The sequence below is a fragment of the Vespula vulgaris genome, chromosome 16 (assembly GCF_905475345.1).
Source record: "Vespula vulgaris chromosome 16, iyVesVulg1.1, whole genome shotgun sequence".
NCBI classification, from domain to species: Eukaryota; Metazoa; Arthropoda; class Insecta; order Hymenoptera; family Vespidae; genus Vespula; species Vespula vulgaris.
This window is the reverse complement of record NC_066601.1, coordinates 5,013,952-5,037,461: the sequence shown is the minus strand read 5'-3', so window position 1 is coordinate 5,037,461 and position 23,510 is coordinate 5,013,952. Positions and strand designations below refer to the sequence as shown.

The window sequence follows — 23,510 nt, the reverse complement described above, 5'->3', positions numbered from 1 at the left end:
ACCCAGACGCAACCCAGACGCAACCCAGACGCAACCCAGACGCAACCCAGACGCAACCCAGACGCAACCCAGACGCAACATACTCTGTAGAAAAAACCTTCAGTCACAACCCCGGACACAACCTCGGACACAACCTTCAGACACAACCTCGGACACAACCTTCAGACACAACCTTCAGACACAACCCTGGACACAACCTTCAGACACAACCTCGGACACAACCTTCAGACACAACCTTCAGACGCAACCTCGGACACAACCTTCAGACACAACCTTCAGACACAACCTTCAGACGCAACCTCGGACACAACCTTCAGACACAACCTTCAGACACAACCTTCAGACGCAACCTCAGACACAACCTTCGGACGCAACCTTCGGACACAACCATCAGACGCAACCTCAGACCCAACCTTCAGACACTACCTTCAGACACAACCTGCAGACACAACCTCAGACCCAACCTTCGGACGCAACCTTCGGACACAACCTTCAGACGCAACCTCAGACCCAACCTTCAGACACTACCTTCAGACACAACCTGCAGACACAACCTCAGACCCAACCTTCAAACACAACCTTCATACACAACCTCAGACACAACCTCAGACACAACCTTCAGATAATACTTTTTCTACAACTTTTACAGAATTTTTTCACAAGTTGTACGCACCTTTTATGTAAGTCTCACACAACTTTTACACACATTTTGGACATCTCACACAACTTTTGCACAACTCTCATACAGTTCTTATACGTCTCTTTTACAATCTTTCCACAGCTTATGCCGCATAATTTAACATGAAACAGAAGGAAGTCTGATAGAATACTGAACGCAAATCAGACGTACTGCAGGCGGAATGTCATTGAAGCTCAGTCGTGTCTCTTATTCAATAAAGACGCAAGCTTGATGTAACCGTTTTCGTTTTAGACGATTATTCAAAGGCGTCGTATAAATGATCAATCACAAACATTCAAATTCTGATGTCTACTTATAGTTTCTCCTCTGTTTAATATTATATAATAAAATCACACAAATATCATGCAATAAAATTAAACAAATAGTATATATTAAAATGAGACAAATATTATACAATAAAATCAGGCAAATAGTATACAATAAAATGAAACAAATATTAGACACTAAAATCAGTCTGAGAGTGATTACACGGAAATTACGGAGGCCTGCTACCTGTTTTAGAAAATGGCCGGTAGAGGCACTCTACGCTCTCATTCGTACGTACACACTTACGTTCACACCCATATGGCGGTGCCCCTGGGATTATGCAAATATGTTGTCATTTTTCGATTCTACGTAATATTTAGAAAAATAAGCTGGGCATTACAGATAAACAGGAAAAACCAATCGATTACCTAAGAGAGAGGAACATAAGAAAAATAATTACTTCATATCACTGGATGGTTTTTATGCGATTACTGTGGAATTACGTCGAACCACTGTAAACCACCATAATACGTACTAGAATTTTTGCAAAATTTGTAAGGGTTACATAGAAACGAGCTTTATGGAAATGCTGGTGGTTACGCCGATTTTTCGATAATAACGCAAACGCCCCACGGACTATGCTAATTGCTGTTTATTAAATAACTACGTTAATATCTAGGATTAGTAAGTTGGTGGATGAAGATACCGTGGAAATTACACGGACATTTAGGAATTATGCAAAATCGACAAGCATTTTGACAAGCATTAGGTAAAAACAAATTTATTCGCTTATGCGGACACTATGACGTTACGCCTGACGCTCGGAGGCCACCTAAATACGTTCTAGGATTGACGACAAATCTATGAGGATATACAGAAATGCTGCACTTTATGAAGACGCTGGTCGTTACTTGATTCGTAGGAAATAACGAATATGCCCCTGGGATTATGCAACGATGTTGTCGTTTAAGTAACCTCTCTAGAATCTAGGGAAATAAGATGGGTACTACGGATAACCTAGAAATTACGTCGGTATATTAGTAATTATTGAAGACAGATATTACATAAAAATAAAAAATAAAGCACAAATACTTACTTCAAATCGCCAGTCGGATAAGCCAAAATCTGTAAGGGTTACCCAGAAACGATGAGCTTTATAAAGATGCTGGTAGTTCGTATAGTCTACGTAAATAATGCAACCGCCTCAGGGACTATTCAAAAATGCTATCGACTAAATAACCTCGTTAATATCTAGAATAAGCTGATCGTTACAGATATCCTGGAAAAAAATGAGATTACGGAGAAAGCTCGGAGGCCAAAAATGTCGTTTAAGTAACCTCGCTAGTATCTAAGAAAATAACCTGGGTATTGCTGATAAACCTAGGAACTACGTCGGTACGTTAGGAACTATTGAAAAACCGAGGGATTACCTAAAAAGAAAACGGACAAATACTTCTAATCACCGGATGGTAAAGCGAAAACAGTGGGGTTAAGTCCCACGCTGTAGATTGCGTACTTAGATTTTTGTAAAATCTGTAGGTTACGCAGAAATGCCGGACTTTATGAAAATGCTAGTAGTTACGCAAATTCGTCGGATATAACGAGTGCCCCGCGGATTATGCAAAAAAAAAATGCAGTCGATTAAATAACCTCGGTAATATCTTCGATTAATAAGCCGACAGTTGTAAATACACGGGAACTACACGGTCATCTACGAGTTATCGAAAACCGACAGGAATTTACACAAGTATTACGTACAAAGGCAAGTACTTACGCGAAATCACAGGGTGGTAACGCGGAAACAATCGGATTACGCCGCATTCTCGGAGGCCACCTAAATACGCCCTATTACCGTCGCCAAATCTACAAGGATTACACAGAAACGCTGCATTTCCTGAAAACCCTAGTATTTACGCAGATTCTTCGGAAATAACGCGAGTGCCCCACAGATTATGCAAAAAAAAATGCAGTCGATCATATAACCTCGGTAATATCTTCGATTAATAAGCCGACAGTTGTAAATACACGGGAACTACACGGTCATCCACGAGTTATCGAAAACCGACAGGAATTTACACAAGTATTACGTATAAATGCAAGTACTTACGCGAAATCACAGGGTGGTAACGCGGAAACAATCGGATTACGCCGCACTCTCGGAGGCTACCTAAATACGCCCTATTACCGACGCCAAATCTACAAGGATTACACAGAAACGCTGCATTTCCTGAAAACCCTAGTATTTACGCAGATTCTTCGGAAATAACGCGAGTGCCCCACAGATTACGCAAAATAAATACAGTCGATCATATAACCTCGGTAATATCTTCGATTAATAAGCTGATAGTTGCAGATACACATGAAAGTACACGGTCATCGAGTAAAATCCTAGTATTTACGCAGATTCATCGGATCTAACGAGTGCCCTACGAATTATAAAAAAGAAAAAAAGAAAAAATGCTGTCGTTTCAATAACCTAGCTAGTATCTACGAAAATAAGCTGCTTAGAGTATTCTACGAATAACGCAGCTGTTAAGAATGTCAAAAAGAAAAACCTCCGACAACCATTATGAAAAAAAGAAATACTTTCGACAAATCTCGGGATCGTTATGTAAAAATACGTTACGCTACGTTACACTAGGGCTTTCAAATCGTGCAAAGGTTTCGCAAAATCGCTTGGCGTTGTAAAGAAGTTTGACATTGCAACGATTCATCGGAAGTACCCCTGAGACTATGCAAATATTCTGTCGGGTAAGTAACCCATCCAGTATCATGGAAAATAAGCTAGGGCTCTAAATACCCTCCAAATTACTATATACGCGAAGAATTACGCGACGAATAGAGATCACGTTAAAAAAAAAAAAATACGGTCGATAACTAAGTGATAATGTGGAAACGTTAGAGTTAAGTAGACACGCTAAAATGAAGCTAAATACACGCCACGGTTTACACAGAGACGTTAGGCTATATAAAAACGCGGATTCTTCGGATAAAACGAAAATATCCCGAACTATGAAAAAAAAATGCCGCAGTTTAAATAACTTCGCTGGTACCTAGGAAAATGAGCTGCGGGTTGCAGATACTATGCAATTTACGCAACACGCGTAGAATTACGGAACGAACATAAAGGCATTTAAGTGAGAAAAATACTTACTGCAAATCGTTGGGTCGCGTCTGGATTACACCGAAGTTAGACCACAGAAGTTCGGCTGAATACACGCAAAGGTTTACACAAAATTTGTAAGGATTATATAGATGCGGTGGGCTTCATACAAAAAAAAAAAGAAACTACTGATTACGCGCATTCGTTCAAAACAACGCAATGCCCTTAACATTATGCAAAAAAAAAAATACCATCGCTTCAGTAATCTCGATAGTATGTAGGTAAATGAATAACTCCGAGGTTGCAGATAACCTGAAAAAGACAAAACTCTGGGTGTCCACGTCGGACGTTGCGAAAAATCGATAGGACTTACGTGTAAAAAAACCATACCTTGCCAAATGGATACTTACGCCAAACCACGTAGTGGGCGAAATCGCTGCGTTGCGTCTGGCAGAGCCAGAGAATTTACCTAAATAAGGGTTAGGGGTTTACGCAATATTTCTAAGGGTTACGCCAATCTGTTCGGAATTACGCAACACGCTTAATTACGCACGAATGGATTCACGGTAGTTGAAACGCTCTACCATGCCCTAAAATTTCCGGTACACGCGTTGGACCGCGTTGAACCGCGCTAAACCTAGATCATTTTTATTTTTTGTCGTTTTACAATCATTTAAGCAATGTACGCTACATATGTACGCTCGGTAGTATCAAACTAATATTTACAGAATACAACCCCGCCGCTCAAGCTTTATACCGCTCGTAGTACGTAGAAAATAATTTTAATCGAACGTTTCGCAGAACAGAAATCTGCTTACATACTGCCTTCCTTTTTTTCGACGCTTTCTTATTACAATGATAAAAATAATATTTTTTCTTTTTTAGTATATGAGCATTTCAATTATTCGCGAAGCTGGGGTCACGCGATATCCTAAGAATTGTCTAAAAAGATGTTTGTTGTTACGGATAAATACTGGACGACGGTTTTCGATACGCCCAACGGTGGTCTAAAATTCTCTTAATGCATCAAATTTATGTATGCTTTCTATCACTTTACAATTATTTAAACAATTTTACAATATACGTTTGTTCGGTATAAAATTATAATTAAACGATAATTCTCTCAACGCATCAGAATTTATGTATACTTTCTATTAGTTTAACTAATTATTTGAACATTCTATACTATACGTTTACTCGAGTTAAAATTATATTTAAATATTTTTCTCAACGCACCATTGTTTATATACGCTTCTTATCACTATACAATTATTTAAACGGTTTACAATATACGTTTGTTCGATATAAAATTATACTTCAATAATAGTTTTCTTAACGCACCCAAGTTTATGTATGCTTTCTATCACTTTACAATTATTTAAAGAATCTATAATATATGATTGGTCGATATAAAATAAGATTTAAACAATAATACAACCGCTTAAACGTTGCACCGCACGTAATATCTTGTGAAGTATAAAACAATTTTATGTTAACATTCCGGAAAGAAAAAATCAACTGATGTACTACCTTCCAATTGAAGTTTCTTTTTTTCAACGCTCTATAAACTCCAACAATATTATAACAATGATTCTAACAAATTTGTTTCTATCTTGTAATTTTTCGTAAAACATCGCAATTATGCGCAAGACTAAAGCAGGGGAATCGTTTGAAATGCTGGTGGTTACGCAAAACGCTGAGAATTAAACAGAATACGACGTTAGGGATTGCTGAGGGTGTCGCAGAAACGCTCAGGGTATCGTGCAAGATCGCTTAGGGTATCCAAGGTACGCTCAAGGTAGTATCGCAGAAACGCTTAGGGTATCATGCAAGATCGCTCAGGGGTGTCGCAGAAACGCTCAGGGGTGTCGCAGAAACGCTCAGGGGTGTCGCAGAAACGCTCAGGGTGTCGCAGAAACGCTCAGGGTGTCGCAGAAACGCTCAGGGTGTCGCAGAAACGCTCAGGGTGTCGCAGAAACGCTCAGGGTGTCGCAGAAACGCTCAGGGTGTCGCAGAAACGCTCGGGGTGTCGCAGAAACCCTCGGGGTGTCGCAGAAACGCTCGAGGTATCGCAGAAACGCTCGGGGTATCGCAGAAACGCTCGGGGTATCGCAGAAACGCTCAGGGTATCGCAGAAACGCTCAGGGTATCGCAGAAACGCTCAGGGTATCGCAGAAACGCTCAGGGTATCGCAGAAACGCTTAGGGTGTCGCAGAAACGCTTAGGGTATCGCAGGATCGCTTAGGGTGTCACGCAGAAACGCTTAGGGGTGCGCAAAATCGCCGAGAATTACGTAGAACGTTGGAGCTTAAGCAGATTTAAAGAAGCAATACGAACGAAGGAGAGGCGAGTCTTCTTTCGGTTCGGTAAAATGAAGGAAGCGTTGTTTTCCTGCTGATTTTAATCCAATGGAAGATTCTTCAAGATTCCATCCTTCGTTATTGCTTCCATCGCATCTTCCTGGCTCCTTTCCTTTCCTTTCTCATCTTCATATTCATGATAGATCCTAGAGGAAGGTGGCTTTCCTATTTTAGGAAAATAATAAAAATGCAGTATTGAAACCTATAATAAAGTACATGGCGATAAAAAATACTAAAATATCATTAAACAATGCTAACCATGAGTCGCAATTTTACAAAGACCATTTCCAACTAGAGCGTTGAATTGTTCTTTTATCCGTATCCAAACAGTAGAACGAAATTGCAACATAGGCTTCCTAAAAGAAAAAAAAAAAAAATTAACAAAGTTAATAAAAATAGTGTTATAATAAAAATATCAAAATGTTAAGTATTCCTCATCAGACAAGAGAATAAAGAACCATCTTGCTCTAACGAGCGTGATACTTAGGAACTGCTATCCGGGAATCCACGACCCAATTAACACATATATTTCGATTTAAACAGTGTTCGTTCTGTCGTATACTATCGACGAAAAGCCTATCGTTTCTATTTCGCAGCGATATTTCAAGAGAGACCATATGATTCGTTGAAATAGTGTTATTTAAGACGCGTTCGCTTAAATAGATTTTTTCATCGATTAAAGGAATGAAGTTACGATAACGTTATCCAACTTGAATAAACTTTGAATTATCAGCTACTCGATGTATATTAAATGAAAAATGTAATCGGAAGAAAAATATACTCGGATGTAAAAGTATCGTTAACAGAACACTGTTTAATCGAAGAATGAATGTGTAAACAGATGTCAATTCTGTTCGACTGTAACTAAATTCACCATGCTTATTTCAAGGAACACGGGCCACGATGCATTGTTAACAATAACGGACGAAATCGCAATGCCTATAACCTGAAAAAATAAATGTAGAATTAGCTAAACGTTATCGTAAAGGGTAACGTGAAAATAAATAATAATATATGTCAACTATTGCTTATCAGTTGTCGTCCTGTGTCCAATACCATTGCTTATCATAGATAAGTAAAACTGATGACGAAAATTTTGAACTTTATACTTCTTTCTTTCTATCATCGAAAATAATGATTCCTTAGCTGGTTGTTAGATCAAGGAACGCTTCCTTCCACGATTTAAGTAGCGTTCGTACTGTCAAGATGTCAATTCTGTTTGAATGTAACTAAATTCATCTTGCTTATTTTTAAGAAAACTAGCCACGATGTAATGTCAACAATAACGAAAGAAATCACGTCTACATCCTGAAAAAGTAGATATAGAATTAAGTAAACGTTCTCGAAAATATTATAGTGACAATAAATAACTATTTTTTTCAACTAACGCTTACCAGTCGTTGTTGTGTGTCGAACACCATTTATTATTGTAAATAAGTAAAATTGATGACGAAAATCTGGACGTCCTACCTCTTCCATTCTATAATTGAAAGTAACGATGACTTAGATGGTTATGTTACGTTAAGGAACGTAGTAAAATATGTTATATTTCGTAATTGAGCGTGATCGATGTTAATAAATTTACCAGCGAAAATTGTTTTCGATATTCTAGCGGTATATAACATAGGAGTGTACGTTAAATAAAATATTCTAATTACCTGCAATCAACGAGGATTCTGAGGCAGTAAGGGGGCTGTGGACCGCCGCGCTTGCGCATTACGTCACCTTTGCAATGGCTTCCCCACGTGCTTGTAACATTTCGATCCATTTGTACGAAAATATCGGAATATTAAAAATATGATATAAATTTTTCAATTTAATATCTCTCAAAATAAAGCTCCTAAGCGTGAAAACTATATTTTTAAGGAAAATGTACATAAGCCTGCATGCAATTACATATTTCTCCTAGATCATTTCTATATAATATCTTGTAGAATTTCTTCTAAGATCATATCTAAGTAGAACGCAGATCTGCACTATTAATGGTCGAAAAAAAGAAAAAAAAAAAGAATGAAATCAAGAAGATCGGTTTTCTGAGAAACCCACAATAAAATAAACTGTAGAATACAAAACGAAATACAGCTGCAGTAAAAGCATGAATAATTCAAAAATATCTTACGGCTAAAGAACTGTCAACCGCATTACAGCAATCAGGAAACGATCCGTCGAATGATACATCCACTCCGTGATTTAAGCAGTATTCGTTCTGTCATGTACTATCAACGAAAAGTCTACAATTTTTATTTCGCAGTGATATTCCAAGACGGACGTCGACTCGTTAAAATAATGTAGATTAAGCGCGTTCGCGTACATAGATTTTCCCATCGATCGTCCTCGACGTGAGATCAATTAACGACATCTGAAGCAGGTCTAAAAAATAAGGAGGAGAGTAGAATGTCCTCGGTTATTTTATAATGCTGGACGAAGGCAGAGCAACCAGCGTAAATGCACAGAAAATGGTACGAGACAAATCTCGACCATAAACAAGTGCTCGATAAAAAGTGGGTTGCGTCTAGAAAGATTCAACTGCGCGGTGACGACCGTGCACAACTCCTCCCTATCCTGATGATGTCGATTATTAATCACATGACGACGATGAAGGTTGAAAGAATCCATATAAAATCCACTAATGTAAAATTAAAGAAATAATGTTACATCAACGTTAATCAATTTGAATGAATTCCGAATTATCAACTATTCCACGTATATAAAACGCACTTCTCAAAAAATGTACAATCGAACAAAAAATATACTCTGACGGCAAATTACTAAAAGAAGTTTCGCTGAAAGAACACTGCTTAATCGAAGAATGAATGTATAAACTTAAACGGAAGACGTCTACTTTGTTGAACTCTAGCCAAATCAATCTTGCTTCTTTCTAGGAACATGGGCCACACTGTGTTGTTAACGCTGACGAACAAATTTACAGAATCTACGCCCTGAAAAGGTAAATATAGAATTAACTAAACGTTCCCAAAAAGATTACAGTGACAATAGCAATATTTTTTAACTATTGCGCATCACTCGTCGTCCTGTATCGAATATCACTTCTTATTGTACGTAAGTAAAATTGATAATCCGAACATCGTACCTCTTCCATCCTATAATCGAGAGAACGATGGCTTAGATGATTATGTTAGATTAAGGAACGCAGTAGAATAAGTTATATTTCGCAATTGAACGTGATCGATGTTAATAAATTCACTTGTGGAAATCGCGTTTTCGACATTCGATCGGTACATAAAATTAGAGCGTACGTTAGATAAAATATTCTAATTACCTGCAAGAAAAAAGCTTGGTCATAACACGTGCCAATCATTATTCAAAATGGTGGATTCTGAGGCAGCAAGGAGGCTGTGGACCGCTGCGCTTGCGCATTACGTCACCTTTGCAATGGCTTCCCCACGTGCTTGTAACATTTCGATCTATTTGTACGAAAATATCGGAACATTAAAAATATGATATACGAATTTAAAAACTATCTAAATTGATATCCGACTACTCCATACTATGAAAATTAATCGTTTCAATTTAATATCTCTCAAAATAAAACTCCTAAGCGTGAAAACTATATTTTTAAGGAAAATGTACATAAGCCTGCATGCAATTACATATTTCTCCTAGATCATTTCTATACAATATCTTGTAGAATTTCTTCTAAGATCATATCTAAGTAGAGTGCAGGTGTGCACTATTAATGGTTGAAAAAAAGAAAAAAAAAAATGAAATTAAGAGATCGGTTTTCTGAGAAACCCACAATAAAATAAACTGCAGAATACAAAACGAAATACAGCTGCAGTAAAAGTATGAATAATTCAAAAATATCTTACGGCTAAAGAACTGTCAACCGCATTACAGCAATCAGGAAACGATCCGTCGAATGATACATCCACTCCGTGATTTAAGCAGTATTCGTTCTGTCATGTACTATCAACGAAAAGTCTACAATTTTTATTTCGCAGTGATATTCCAAGACGGACGTCGACTCGTTAAAATAATGTAGATTAAGCGCGTTCGCGTACATAGATTTTCCCATCGATCGTCCTCGACGTGAGATCAATTAACGACATCTGAAGCAGGTCTAAAAAATAAGGAGGAGAGTAGAATGTCCTCGGTTATTTTATAATGCTGGACGAAGGCAGAGCAACCAGCGTAAATGCACAGAAAATGGTACGAGACAAATCTCGACCATAAACAAGTGCTCGATAAAAAGTGGGTTGCGTCTAGAAAGATTCAACTGCGCGGTGACGACCGTGCACAACTCCTCCCTATCCTGATGATGTCGATTATTAATCACATGACGACGATGAAGGTTGAAAGAATCCATATAAAATCCACTAATGTAAAATTAAAGAAATAATGTTACATCAACGTTAATCAATTTGAATGAATTCCGAATTATCAACTATTCCACGTATATAAAACGCACTTCTCAAAAAATGTACAATCGAACAAAAAATATACTCTGACGGCAAATTACTAAAAGAAGTTTCGCTGAAAGAACACTGCTTAATCGAAGAATGAATGTATAAACTTAAACGGAAGACGTCTACTTTGTTGAACTCTAGCCAAATCAATCTTGCTTCTTTCTAGGAACATGGGCCACACTGTATCGTTAACGCTGACGAACAAATTCACAGAATTTACGTCCTGAAAAGGTAAATATAGAATTAACTAAACTTTCCCGAAAAGATTAGTGACAATAGCAATATTTCTTAACTACTACGCACCACTCGTCGTCCTGTTTCGAATATCACTTCTTATTGTACGTAAGTAAAATTGATAATCCGGACATCGTACCTCTTCCATTCTATAATCGAAAGAACGATGGCTTAGATGATTACGTTAGGTTAAGGAACGCAGTAGAATAAGTTATATTTCGCAATTGAGCGTGATCGTTATTAATAAATTCACTCGCGGAAATCGCATTTTTGGTATTCGTCGCTATATAAAATCTGAGTGAACGTTAGATAAAATATTCTAATTAACTAATAATTCTAATTAACGAGAGGACGAAGCTCGAGTGCAACGCTTGGCACGAGACAATTTAGAATGGCGGATTAAGCGGCAGGAAGGAAGCTATGGACCGTCGCGCGTACGCGTTACGTCATCATTCCAATGGCTTCCCCGCGTTTGTTGTTTCGATCTATTTGTATGAGAATATCGAAACGTTAAAAATATGATATACGAAATTAAAAACTATCTAAACGGATATCTTGTTACACCAAACTGTAAAAATTATTCGTTTCAATTTGACGCCTGTATAACTAAACGTTCATGTAGAGACTATTGCGACGATAAAAAATAATCTTTTTCAACTAACGCTTACCAGTCGTCGTTGTGTGTCGTACACCATTTATTATTGTAAATAAGTAAAATTGATGAGGAAAATGCGAACGTCGTAGCTCTTCCGTTGTACGATCGTAAATAACGATTGCTTATATGGTTATGTTAGGTTAAGGAACGCGGTACAATTTACGATTCGCAGTTGAGCGCGACCGATGTTAACAAATTTTATCGGAAAAATCGCGTTTTCGGCATTCGATCGGTATATAAAATAATGGTGCACGTTAAATAAAATATTTTGATTACCTGCAATTAACGAGAGGACGAAGCTTGGTTGGGACACGTGCCACGAACTGATTCAGAATGGCGGATTAAGCGGCAACAAGGAAGCTGTATCGTCGAGCATGCGCGTTACGTCAGCTTTGCAATGGCTTCCCCGCGTGCTTGTTGTTTCGATCTATTTGTATAGAAATATCAAAACGTTAAAAATATGATATACGAAGTTAAAAACTATCGAAACGGATATCTTGCTACATAAAATTATGAAAATTAATCGTTACGATTTGATAAAATGTTCGAGTAAGGATTACAGCGATAATAAATAAGAACCTTTTTCGACTAATGCTTACCACTCGTCGTCGTGTGTCCAACACCATTTCTCATTGTAAATAAATAAAATTGAAGACGAAAATCCAGACGTCGTACTCTCCCATTCTATAATCAAAAGTAACGATGGCTTGTATGGTTGTTAGGTTAAGGAATGCGGTAGAATAAGTTATATTTCGTAGTCGAGCGTGATCGATGTTAATAAATTTACCCGCGGATATCGCTTTTTCGACGTTCGATCGGTATGTAAAATAATGGTACACCTTGAATAAACTATTCTAATTAACTGCAATTAACGAACGGACGAAGCTCTGTTGCGACGCGTGCCACGAAACGATTTGGAATGGCGGATTAGGCGGCAGGAAGGAAGCTATGGACCGTCGCGCGTACGCGTTACGTCATCTTTTCAATGGCTTCCCCACGTGCTTGTTGTTTCGATCTATTTGAATGAAAATATCGCAACGTTAAAAATATGATATACGAAGTTAAAAATTATCTAAACGGATATCTTGTTACGCCAAACTGTAAAAATTATTCGTTTCAATTTGACGCCTGTATAACTAAACGTTCATGTAGCGACTATTGCGACGATAAATAATAATCTTTTTCAACTAACGCTTACCAGTCTTCGTTATATGTCGAACACCATTTATTATTGTAAATAAGTAAAATTGATGATGAAAATCCAGACGTCGTACCTTTCGCATTCTATAATCGAAAATAACGATGGCTTGTATGGTTGTTAGGTTAAGGAACGCAGTAGAACATATTTCGTAGTTGAGCGTGATCGATGTTAATAAATTTACCCGCGGATATCGCTTTTTCGACGTTCGATCGGTATATAAAATAATGGTACACGTCAAATAAACTATTCTAATTAACTGCAATTAACGAACGAACGAAGCTCGGTTGCGACGCGTGCCACGAAACGATTTGGAATGGCGGATTAGGCGGCAGGAAGGAAGCTATGGACCGTCGCGCGTACGCCTTACGTCATCTTTTCAATGGCTTCCCCACGTGCTTGTTGTTTCGATCTATTTGAATGAAAATATCGCAACATTAAAAATATGATATACGAAGTTAAAAACTATCTAAACGGATATCTTGCTGCATCAAACTGTGAAAATTAATCATTTCGATTTGATATCTGTAGAAATAAAGTTCGTAAACGTGAAAATATATTTGTAAGGAAAATGTTCGTGCGCCCGCGTACGATTATTTTTCATATAAATGTATATTATTTTCGATGTTAGTACGAGGAAAGTATTGATTTTGAAGTTTCTGCTTTTAGAAAGAGAAAGAGTAACCATCCGATTCGTTGAAAGGTCCGTTTTTGTTGACGGTCCATCGCTCGTTGTTTTATGTTGGTTTACGCCAACGATAAATACAGGTATAACTTTTTAACGATTTTGACGAACGAGATCGCTTCGAGGACGAATATTCGAGTGAGAATACGATTCTTCCGAACTTTCGAATACACGCTTCGTTTTGTTTGAAAAAATCGTGTGAAAAAATGTTGTTTTCTCGACGATAATTCGTGCATGAAAGTAAAGGATAAGGTTAATTTTAAACGTTTAAATCGTCGTTATAGCAAAGTCTCGTTACGCGCACGTAAGTTTGTCTCTCTGTTTTTGAATACATACAAGAGGCTCTTCGTAGAAAGAGAAAGATAACATTAGCATATAGATAATAGCTTAAAGGTTCCTCTACCTATTGTTTCCGGCACAAACAACGAAAGAAAAACCGGTCGAGCGTGATAAATTGTTGTTACCACGTGTGTATGTATACATGGTATAGAATTCGGAGAATTTGGAAAATCTTGTAGTGAAAAGTATTTGTAAATAAACGAGGGACGATCGGAGAGATCGACCTTGGCACGACTTCTCTCCATTCGTCGTCCTTACAACGCGTTAGTCGCAGTATTCCTTCCTCTCGGCAGCTGTCTGGACGTGCTTTATCTAGACAAGGCATAATTCTAACAACGCTTGCAGCGCGTAAGTATTCCTAGAGTATTTTTCTTAACTTAATTTACGTTAATAATCCGATTGGTACTGGATATAACTTCGTTAGGAATGATAAAGGCTATATTAATAATGAAACTCAAGTTGCAAGAGATATTCATAACGCTTTATTACGGTTCTTTAAATTTTTTCCAGAGCTTCGGAATAATAATTTTTTTGTTACTGATGAATCTTATGACGACAAATATATATGATATTAAAATATAACTATAAAATATAAAACTATAATATTAAAACGTAAAATAATTGTCTCCATATCGATATCCTAGGACGATTTCCTATCTAATAATAAGCTTGATGTGATGTAAAACTGCTTCGCGTGTATATCTATATATAATTGTTTTCTCTATCCGTTTACCGTTCTTTTCCAGCACGTACAACTTTTGGAAGCCTAAAAAATGTGACATTGATTAATAGGACATAAAATTAATTGCGTATGTTTATTTAGGAAATAATCATATACGGAGATATGCATAGGTGTGTGTGTGCGTGCGTGCGTGCGTACGTACCTGTGTATATGAAAATCAAATGAAATACGATATATGAAGTATAATTAATGGCAAATTATTAATTGCTACATCGTTAAAAAGTGAAAGAAGTACCGATACTGTCAAAAATAAGACAAGATAATTCGAAATAGAAAGCGTAAGAAGATACCGATTTTATTTTTGTGGATATTTTTTAAACGAAACGATATCACAACTTGCGAATATTCACATTTTGAAATTCACTTCGTGAAAATCACATTTTCAACTATCGATTAGTATATAAAATAGGGATGTAGGTTAGATAAAATATTTTAATTATCTATTATTAACGAGTGGATTTAACGAAGCTTGGTTATAACCTATCATAAAATAAACGGCATCAAGGAGACTTAGTGGACCGTCGTGCATGCGCATTGCGTCACCTATGCAATGAAATTCACAGAGAAAGATGGAAACACAATATTATAATTGTTGAATCTTTTATCGATTTTTAATGTATGGTGTAATATATTTAAGATCATATAGAGAGCATGCGCCGCGTGAATCGATGAAGACCCTCACGATGTAAATGACGCCATTACCATTACAGTTTGTAGCCGGCCAGAGATAGGTTTGTATCGTCCTTGTTAATTACAGATTATTAGGACAATTTTAACGTACACTCCCTTCCTATACATCAAATGATAGCTATACGCGCGATTTTCATGAAGCTGCGTTTGCAAGGCGCGTCCTCAATGCGTTTAAAATATATACGAGAAAGTAAGAATTTTGTTCATAAAAGAAAAGTCTCAATAGAGTTTTTGTTTGGGGAAAAAAAAAAAAAAAGAAAGAAAAATAAAATCTAGTAGACTGCTAATAAAAAAACAAAGATACTTGTAGAGTCATAATCCGTAGGCCTTAGAATAGGTTAATCAATTATTAGATCAGGATTTTCAGCTTCTAATTAATTCCTATTCTTCCCCCTGTGCTTTCTATGGATGTCCCAAGTGTTACTGTATAAGATGAGAAACTATTAGTATCGATTTAATTTTAAGTTCTCTTTCATTGGCGGTTATCATGGCATTATTGATCGCGCCCAGTGTACCTTCCATCTGTATATTTTTATGTTAGGCGATTCATTGTATATCGTTCCCCGATAATTTTTAAATAAATACAAATAAAATAATTATACTAATAGATTAATATTTAAAATATTAGACTAATAATATATTATTTTATTTATATCGTTTTGCATAGTCGAGTTACCATATATTATATGGAAGTTTCGTATGTACTAGTATGTATGTATACTAGTATGGACTAGTTTTTTTGCTTTAGTCATTAATGCAATAATTATTAGACAGTCGATTGATACGTATCTCTTATTAATAAATATAGTTAAGAACGTACGCGTTTAAAGTAGGATACCGATGATGCCTTGGGACATACTCTCTAGTGTAGGCTTTTGCACCTTGGTGATATGTGAGTGAAGCGTGGAGTGTGCGTGGAGTGAACATCGTTCTATTTCGTAAATATAGGTTATGGACCGGCATATATTTATACATATTGTGGATTTAACTATAAGTAAATAGGACCTGATAAAACGAATATTGTTATTTTCACTTAGGAGTGCAAAGCTCCCCGTACTCGGATATTACGCAAAATTTTAACAAATTTTATAATTATTCAGCATTTCTGTTTATTTTTTTATTTATATTTTGCTGATGCTCTGCATTATATATATGTGTGTGTATAGTTTTTGCATTTATTTATAAATTCATTTCTTTCAAATTAAGAGAATTTTTAATATATTGAATATCTAATATTAAGCATATTGACTCTTCGCACTTTCTTTTGTAGTTGCTTAAAGAATATATAATTTGTTATACATGCAAATATAGCAAAGTGAATATATTAAAAATACAAAGTAAAAATAGTCTTATAAAAGAGTACAAGCGTAAGATGTATCATGGGTTTTGTAATTTTATGTGGTATTTTATAATTTTTTAAATGCAAAGTATTAATAATAGGTTCATTGATTAGCTTATATATCTACTTAGATATTCTAGTAAATGCGCTTGTGTAAATGAGTACGATTTATAGATTGTTTCAATCTATTGTCTGTCCATAGATTAGGACTGTTCAAAAAATATATAATAAACTTTTATTTTTAATCAATATTTCTATCTCTCTTAATAAATGTAATATATCTCTTAATAATAATATAATGTTATATGATAATATAATTGAATTCATTGAGTTAAAGAACAAGTCAAAAATTAGCTATTTTTGAAATAAGAGGAGTAAATATATTTTTAAAGAATTTATAACAGTTTACAGGGAAATAACAAGAAATAACAGAGAAGAATACATTATGTGAATATAAGAGAGTGAGGTACCATATAAAATAACAAATTTTTGAACATGAAAGAAGAATATAAACATGATGAAAATATATAAACATCTATAAACACGTCCTTAGAGGTTAGAAGTTCAGAGAAAAAAGAAATGTAAAATAATATCGCGGATAATAATGCACAATGTAAACTAAGTTTATTAGTAAAGTGATTCGAGTGTTTATATGCACATTCTTTTAGAGTGTACAAAATATGATAGAATGCGTTTGTGGTTTTATTTATTTTCTGAATTCTTACTTATTTTGATTTAAGTTTTAAGATTAAAATATATTTTGAGTTTGAGTCTTAATAACGTTTAACTAAGATATTATATAATATTATATAATATGTGCTTTTAGAACATTAATATAAAATTAATAATATGGAGAAATCTCATTTTACCATTACAAGTGGCGACAGAAATCGTGGAGCGATTACACAGATGTACCAGAAATTAAATAATTATTGTATGAGGTGATACATTTTACAGGGAAATATAAACTCGTATGTATGTAAAATTTTTCAAAACAATTTTAATTTCTTTCTTTAATATAAGTTTGACGAATATATATCTAGTTAGCTATAAAAAAGAAATAAAAAAAAAAGGAAATTAAAACAGGAAAATCATTTATTCTCGCAGGTCCTAGCTATAGAAAATTAAAATTCAGTAAACTTGGCCTTTCAATGGGATGTCGTGAATCTCGTCTATAAAAGGGCGCCGTTAACGCTGCTCATGTCATTTGATTTTTGCAAGTTGTATTACATAAGTATCATACAACAGGTAATCGCTCTCTCTATACTTTATACATCCCAATGAAAACTTTGTCACGCAACCCAAACGGTATAAATAATTTTATTATTGTCAGTAATAGTCGTCAGTAGAAATTTCTCGGTATTTATAAAATTCATTATAAAATTTCAATTATATATCATAGAAATGAAAGTGATTCTCTCGATCTATATCGTCTTGGTTATTATTTGATTGGTTGTTGGACAAGCTATAGCATTCAAACATACTACATCGTTTAAAATGAGATCATCCGTTTATCTTTGGTAATTATACAATTAAAATAAAGGAACATCTATCATACGTCTTAACTAATTTATGAATTTTAATTTATCTTACAGATATACGAGATGAAGCAGTTCCGAGAGGGTCAAAATATTGCAGTACGTAATCACGAGCATGTAAAAATTTACAAAACGCAAAGAAGCCGATATTTGCAAAGAAGATACACGGCTTGATACATCGTGTTTTCTGTTTTTTCGTATATCCTCATTCGGTACGTGCTACAAAATGCTCGTCCACCAGGCAGATCAGAACGCAATAATATCCTTCTTTTACGTCTTCTGTATAATAATTTTCGTGTGTTGCATTAAGAATTATAACTTAAGGCGCAAATTATTATCACCTTTCGGTTTTTGTTCATTTAATAATTTGTAATATGTTTCTCGTTTCTTAATTGGTTGTGAACGGTTACCCATCGAGAAAAAAATTTAGTTGAGGGATACATGTAGCACATGCAGCAGTGTGCATATAAATGTGGTGTGTGTAGAAAGTACATTAGAGTTGATTAAACTTAAAATCTACTTCGATATAGCGCATATTTAACGGAAATATACTTCCATGTACTTATATTTAGAAAAAATGTACTTCGATGTATATCTATTTACAGAAATTTTAATCCGATGTAATTTGTAATGAATGTGTATATTGTGTGTGTGTGTGTGTGTGTGTGTGTGTGTCAAGCATATACAATAATGATTATTCAATTATTTTCTCACGTTCTACGATATCAATTATTCTTTGATCTCTATATCGTTTCTCGATAAGCTTTAAGACGTGAAGCATTCCAATAGTTTTCATTGTACTCCGTGCGATGGTGTTACTCGTCGATTGATGTAAGGTGTCAAACCGTGAGTTAGCTGCAACTGGTTATGTAGATCCTCTTCGACAGCTACTAGTAGTTACTTATTTGTCCACACGTATTTAGGCGCCATGGAAACGCGCGGTAGTTTTAAACGATTCAATAAAACTGATCAAAATGGATAGTCACATTTAACGTTGGTTTACTTTCACGCTGTACGAATTTAATTTGTCCGTATAAACGTTAAAATAATAAAGAGAGAAAGAAAATTTGTTGAAAATTTCAGCGATATTACGCACATGAGAAGCTCCAAGGAAATTCAACGAATCAGCAAAACTTCTTTCACTCCTATTATTCTTCTTGTAAAAGGAAAAAGTATTTTTCGTTGATGCAATCACCATAGAGAAAAGCGCGAAAGTAAGATTGGTTGTCGACTAAAAATAAGCGTACGAGCGAGCGCTTGTCGATGTGTTTCTATCGTTCGCATTTCATCGTTAAACAAAGAATGCTGTTTTTGGAGTGACTCCAAAAAAAGTATTTGTGAGTCTACATAAGGTCTCTTTCTCGGTGTATATATCGTGCTTCTGTAATATATTTTTGGAAGTTGAAAAGACACCTGGTTTCATTCGGTATACTCGCGCGCGCCCTCGCATACGCGTGCCTCGACGAAGAGTGCATTTTACGGCGGTTGTCATCTGGAGAGGGAAGTAACCGTACTCTTTCTCCACGGTGCTTCGACTGTGTCCATTTGTACGTACACGTACACGTCCGTACACACTCGAAGGAGGCCATCCACAGAAGAGAAGAGGGAAGGCTCTAGAGCGTACTCGCACGAACGTACAGCTGGCGGATTGTAGCGCGGCGCGTAGTCTAGACTACCGCACTATAGCCAGGATCGAATCAAGAATGGGTCAAGACCCTGTCTGAATAGCGTAGGAACTTCTTGCCAATCGGTTTTGCCGTTCTCTTCCTTCATATCGGCACTATGTGGAAAATAGATTTCGCCTCTCGGCATGTTCTCATCGGTTTTCCCAATTATTTTCTTGTTTCATTAAATGTACAAATTTATGAATATGCAGATATATTTGTACATGTTCGCTGACTGTTCTGAAAATTTATCGTCGTTAGCACGGCCATTTGTGCGAATATAACACAAACCACACGATCGTCGGTAATGCATTTTTTATTATTCTTTGCCACCCATGGACGTGTATGTATCTCCTTCGTTAACTCTTTTTTATTATTATGACAATATATGCTTTCGTATTTGTATCAGAATTCCATTTATAATATTAATCCATTTATTAATACATCATAGTGCGTATTAGATGGTAAAGATATCGTATAAATAACGTAAACTGAAGAAAGAGATAAAAAATGATTCTTTTGAAATTCATGACGATAAATCAAGATCATTCGTAAAAAAATGAAAAACAAAAGAAAAGTATTTGCAGAAATATTTGAAAGTCAGAAAAATTCAAAAGAAAGAAGAAAGAAAAAAATAGGTGCGGCAGAGAAACGGTGAGTCGAATCTTGTCCGATCGACGTTTCTTTCTTGAGAGTGAGAAAGAAAAAGAGAGAAAGGAGTTTTCGTTTTCTCTCGATACTCGGTATCCGCGCTACGGATCCTCGGTACGGCCCTGCTCGCGAGAGCGTGTATAGCCTTCCACGAGTCGTACACAGCGGGTTCGGGTTCCGTCGCGTCGTACGGCCGGACGAGAGTCAGTGCATGCAGGCCGTGCGGCAGGTTCGCCTGCTTCAGGTTTTCGTCTCTCCTGCCGAGGATTCGCCGGTTCTCGCGTGCGCACGACGAAGACGAAAAACGGCTGTCGTTGGAGGGAGAAAGACGAGCAAAACGTGTATATGTGCGTGCGTGTATATGGCTTTGAGAGAGAGAGAGAGAGAGAGAGAAGAAGAGATAGACAATACGACGTGGATATCGAGCGAATATTTCGGTAGGCCGTGTTACCTCGAAGATCGAATTTTTTCGTGAGAATATACAGCAAATATCTAAATCGACGTGATCGCGTACTTTGACAAAAAAGTTTTCGAAATTTTCTACCGACGCGAAACTTGAGAGAGAGAGAGAGGGAGAGAGAGAGGGAGGGAGGGAGAGAGAGAGGGAGGGAGAGAGAGAGAGAGAGAGAGAGAGAGAGAGTAAGAGAGAGAGAGAGATTCAAGGTGGAAGGTCGCTGCGCACCGACGCGCTTCCTCGATCGAAGCCCCTCCTTCTCACGATCCACGAAAGATCGATCGAATTGATCGACTCTCTTTTCCTCTCCTTGATCATACGACGCGATGGTTTTTCTCTTCTTGATAACGCGGCTAGATGTTCGCGTAGTCACGCGCGTTAAGGCACGTCGGACTGTAATGTGAAATACTCGCCAGAGCATATATATGTATACTTGTGCGTGTATATATATATATATATATATATATATATATGTATGTATGTATGTATGTATGTATGTATGTATGAATGACATTGTAACGATATGACGGCTCTAACGACAAGGGATATTATGTAAACAAAGGAGCAAATGGATTTCTTCGTTGGACAGGACCAACGAGTTGGAAAATATCGATCGTGTCGTGAAAAGTAGAAAAGGAGGAGTGGTAGATTAAAGGAGAGAAGAAAAGAGAAAGCACAACGAACCAACACGATATCGTGTCTACGAATTTATGCGTAGAAAATCGAACTCCGTGACGTAGATACGATCGGAGATAGGTTTGTCGAGATATCGATCGGTTCGTTCTTCACGCTACGAGTAAATACCTTCAAGGTTTTCAGCAACGAAACTCAAAGGATCTTTCGTATTGTACACCTAGGATTAACGTGGATTAACGTGGATTTTCGTGGATTCGTCTTTGTTATAACGGTATGGCAAAAATTTATCCTCTCGATTTTCTAGACAATTATACTACATATTTTCGTACATATACATATACCTATGCAAATATATTGCCCTTCTCGATGTCCGTGAAAGATTCGATTTTATAGTCAATTTATCTTTTACGTCGCGAGGCAAGCGTCAACGCGCTAATTTGCGAGAAGAATTGTTCTTTGTGTCGTGTATGCTTTTCTCTATCTTTTGTTGTTTAAAGAGTACGATAGAAAGAGAAAATAAAATAAAGAACTCTGTAACGTTTGACTAATGACTCATCTCGAACAGATCAATGGCGAATACCCGAGAAACGCGCTTATCCGTCGATAAACTGCGCTTCTCGGCTCGCTGTATAATTTGTCTGAATTTGGAATTTGGCGCGTATACTTAAAAAATTTCCTTTTGGAAAAAGAGAAATCGGATCCGTGCGATCGATCAAATAACGTAAATTCATCATGTCGTCATTCTTTGAAGGCCGTTTTAAAAGGCAAAAGAAACTTCTCTAATCGGTGTCGCTTGTACCTTTCTGACTGTGAGGTAAAAGCAAGGCAAAAGAAACGGTAATTTAAATGAACCTCCTTGATTTTCGTAGACCATTTTGCATGACGCAGTGTCCCATCGGAATCCTTGGTGTCTGCAGATTAGGGAACGATAAAGGAGATTGAACATACGAGGAGGAAGCAGGAACGAGAGAGAGAAATTGACTTTATCCTCGAACATGGAGATCTACCCTCGAGCATACCTCGATAAGGCTTAAAAAAGAGAGCAATAAGTATCACCCATGCTCGAAATCGTAGTTACGACTTAAACCTTTTACAAGGAAAATCAAGCAAGTGTACTTGCATAGGTATACCTATGTTTTGCATATGTGTTTTCCAACTTTCGTCGTATCGTATAAAGAAGGGAAGGAGAAACATATGATCGCAGATATTTAAAAAAAATTGAAATTTTGTATAAAAAAAATTTAACCGATACATACATTGCTCGTTGTGTCATATGATTATTTTCAAAACTTGGAGAGCCACGTCTTCGACAAATTATCTTAAAATTCTCTCGCAAGAATTCTATGCTGCCGTTGAAGGATGAAATCGAATTTCGAAGATTGAATTTCGTTGCACGGCATCCTTTCGCTTTTAGACTTATAATGTCGCTAGTTAAACTTTCAAAGTTTCTTCTCTCGAAACGAGAATGTTTCTCTATAGGTCTCTTGAAATCGATTCCCTGCGTGTGCGCGTTACTTCTAACAGTCGTTTGGATTAGACCTAACATTAAGAAAATATTTTTCTTTCTTTAAGGACGTGCACGGAAATGGGGAAGCTCTCTTAGGAACGTATCGTTGTATGTCGTTCTCGTTTTACTACTTATTGCTTATTTTATTTATTTTCTCTCGATTCTTGTGCCTACGTGACATTTAATAGAATTTGAACGTTTCAACGAATTTGCATTATATTTCTGGGAAATATGCAAAGAGTAAAATAAAGAATGATGCAATTTTTAGAAAAAATTATATATTATTCAGATATTAAGGAACTTTTCGAATGCAAGGTTAAACGAACTCATTTGTGTCTACCA

At 36.4% G+C, this 23,510-nt stretch overlaps 1 protein-coding gene and 2 long non-coding RNA genes across 17 annotated transcripts in view; 1 reads left to right on the top strand and 2 right to left on the bottom strand.

The window, feature by feature from the left end:
- Positions 1 to 296: 296 nt before the first annotated feature.
- Positions 297 to 13,222, bottom strand: LOC127069742 (uncharacterized). 12 transcript variants are annotated; one of them, XR_007783694.1, is made up of 14 exons: positions 12,924 to 12,939; positions 12,325 to 12,409; positions 12,002 to 12,152; positions 11,140 to 11,219; positions 10,240 to 11,059; positions 9,690 to 9,834; positions 8,529 to 9,348; positions 8,068 to 8,157; positions 7,804 to 7,889; positions 6,668 to 7,717; positions 3,114 to 6,574; positions 2,043 to 2,780; positions 465 to 1,963; positions 297 to 311 (listed from the first exon to the last, which is right to left on the bottom strand). It is a non-coding gene; the product is annotated as an uncharacterized LOC127069742 (long non-coding RNA). The 12 variants fall into 12 exon arrangements; XR_007783695.1 differs by lacking the exons at positions 297 to 311; positions 12,924 to 12,939 and adding exons at positions 12,513 to 12,564; positions 13,160 to 13,174 and having other exon boundaries at positions 1,712 to 1,963; XR_007783697.1 differs by lacking the exon at positions 297 to 311 and having other exon boundaries at positions 1,712 to 1,963; positions 2,043 to 2,225; positions 2,721 to 2,780; positions 12,924 to 12,938.
- A 1,184-nt stretch (positions 13,223 to 14,406) lies between these two features.
- On the bottom strand, positions 14,407 to 15,344 carry LOC127069744 (uncharacterized). The gene is made up of 2 exons (XR_007783703.1): positions 14,832 to 15,344; positions 14,407 to 14,713 (listed from the first exon to the last, which is right to left on the bottom strand). It is a non-coding gene; the product is annotated as an uncharacterized LOC127069744 (long non-coding RNA).
- Positions 15,345 to 20,744: 5,400 nt separating this feature from the next.
- Positions 20,745 to 23,510, top strand: part of LOC127069726 (dual 3',5'-cyclic-AMP and -GMP phosphodiesterase 11-like) — a 44,519-nt gene continuing 41,753 nt past the window's right edge. For 2 of the 4 annotated variants that reach the window (XM_051007100.1, XM_051007101.1), the window contains exon 1: positions 20,776 to 21,932. Coding sequence is in view for 2 of the 4 variants with exons in the window: in XM_051007093.1 (XP_050863050.1) it covers positions 20,783 to 21,008 (226 nt within the window). In the remaining 2 variants the exon portion in view is untranslated. Of the gene's footprint in view, positions 21,933 to 23,510 lie in introns of all 4 variants that reach the window. The other 2 variants (XM_051007094.1, XM_051007093.1) reach the window with 2 other exon arrangements.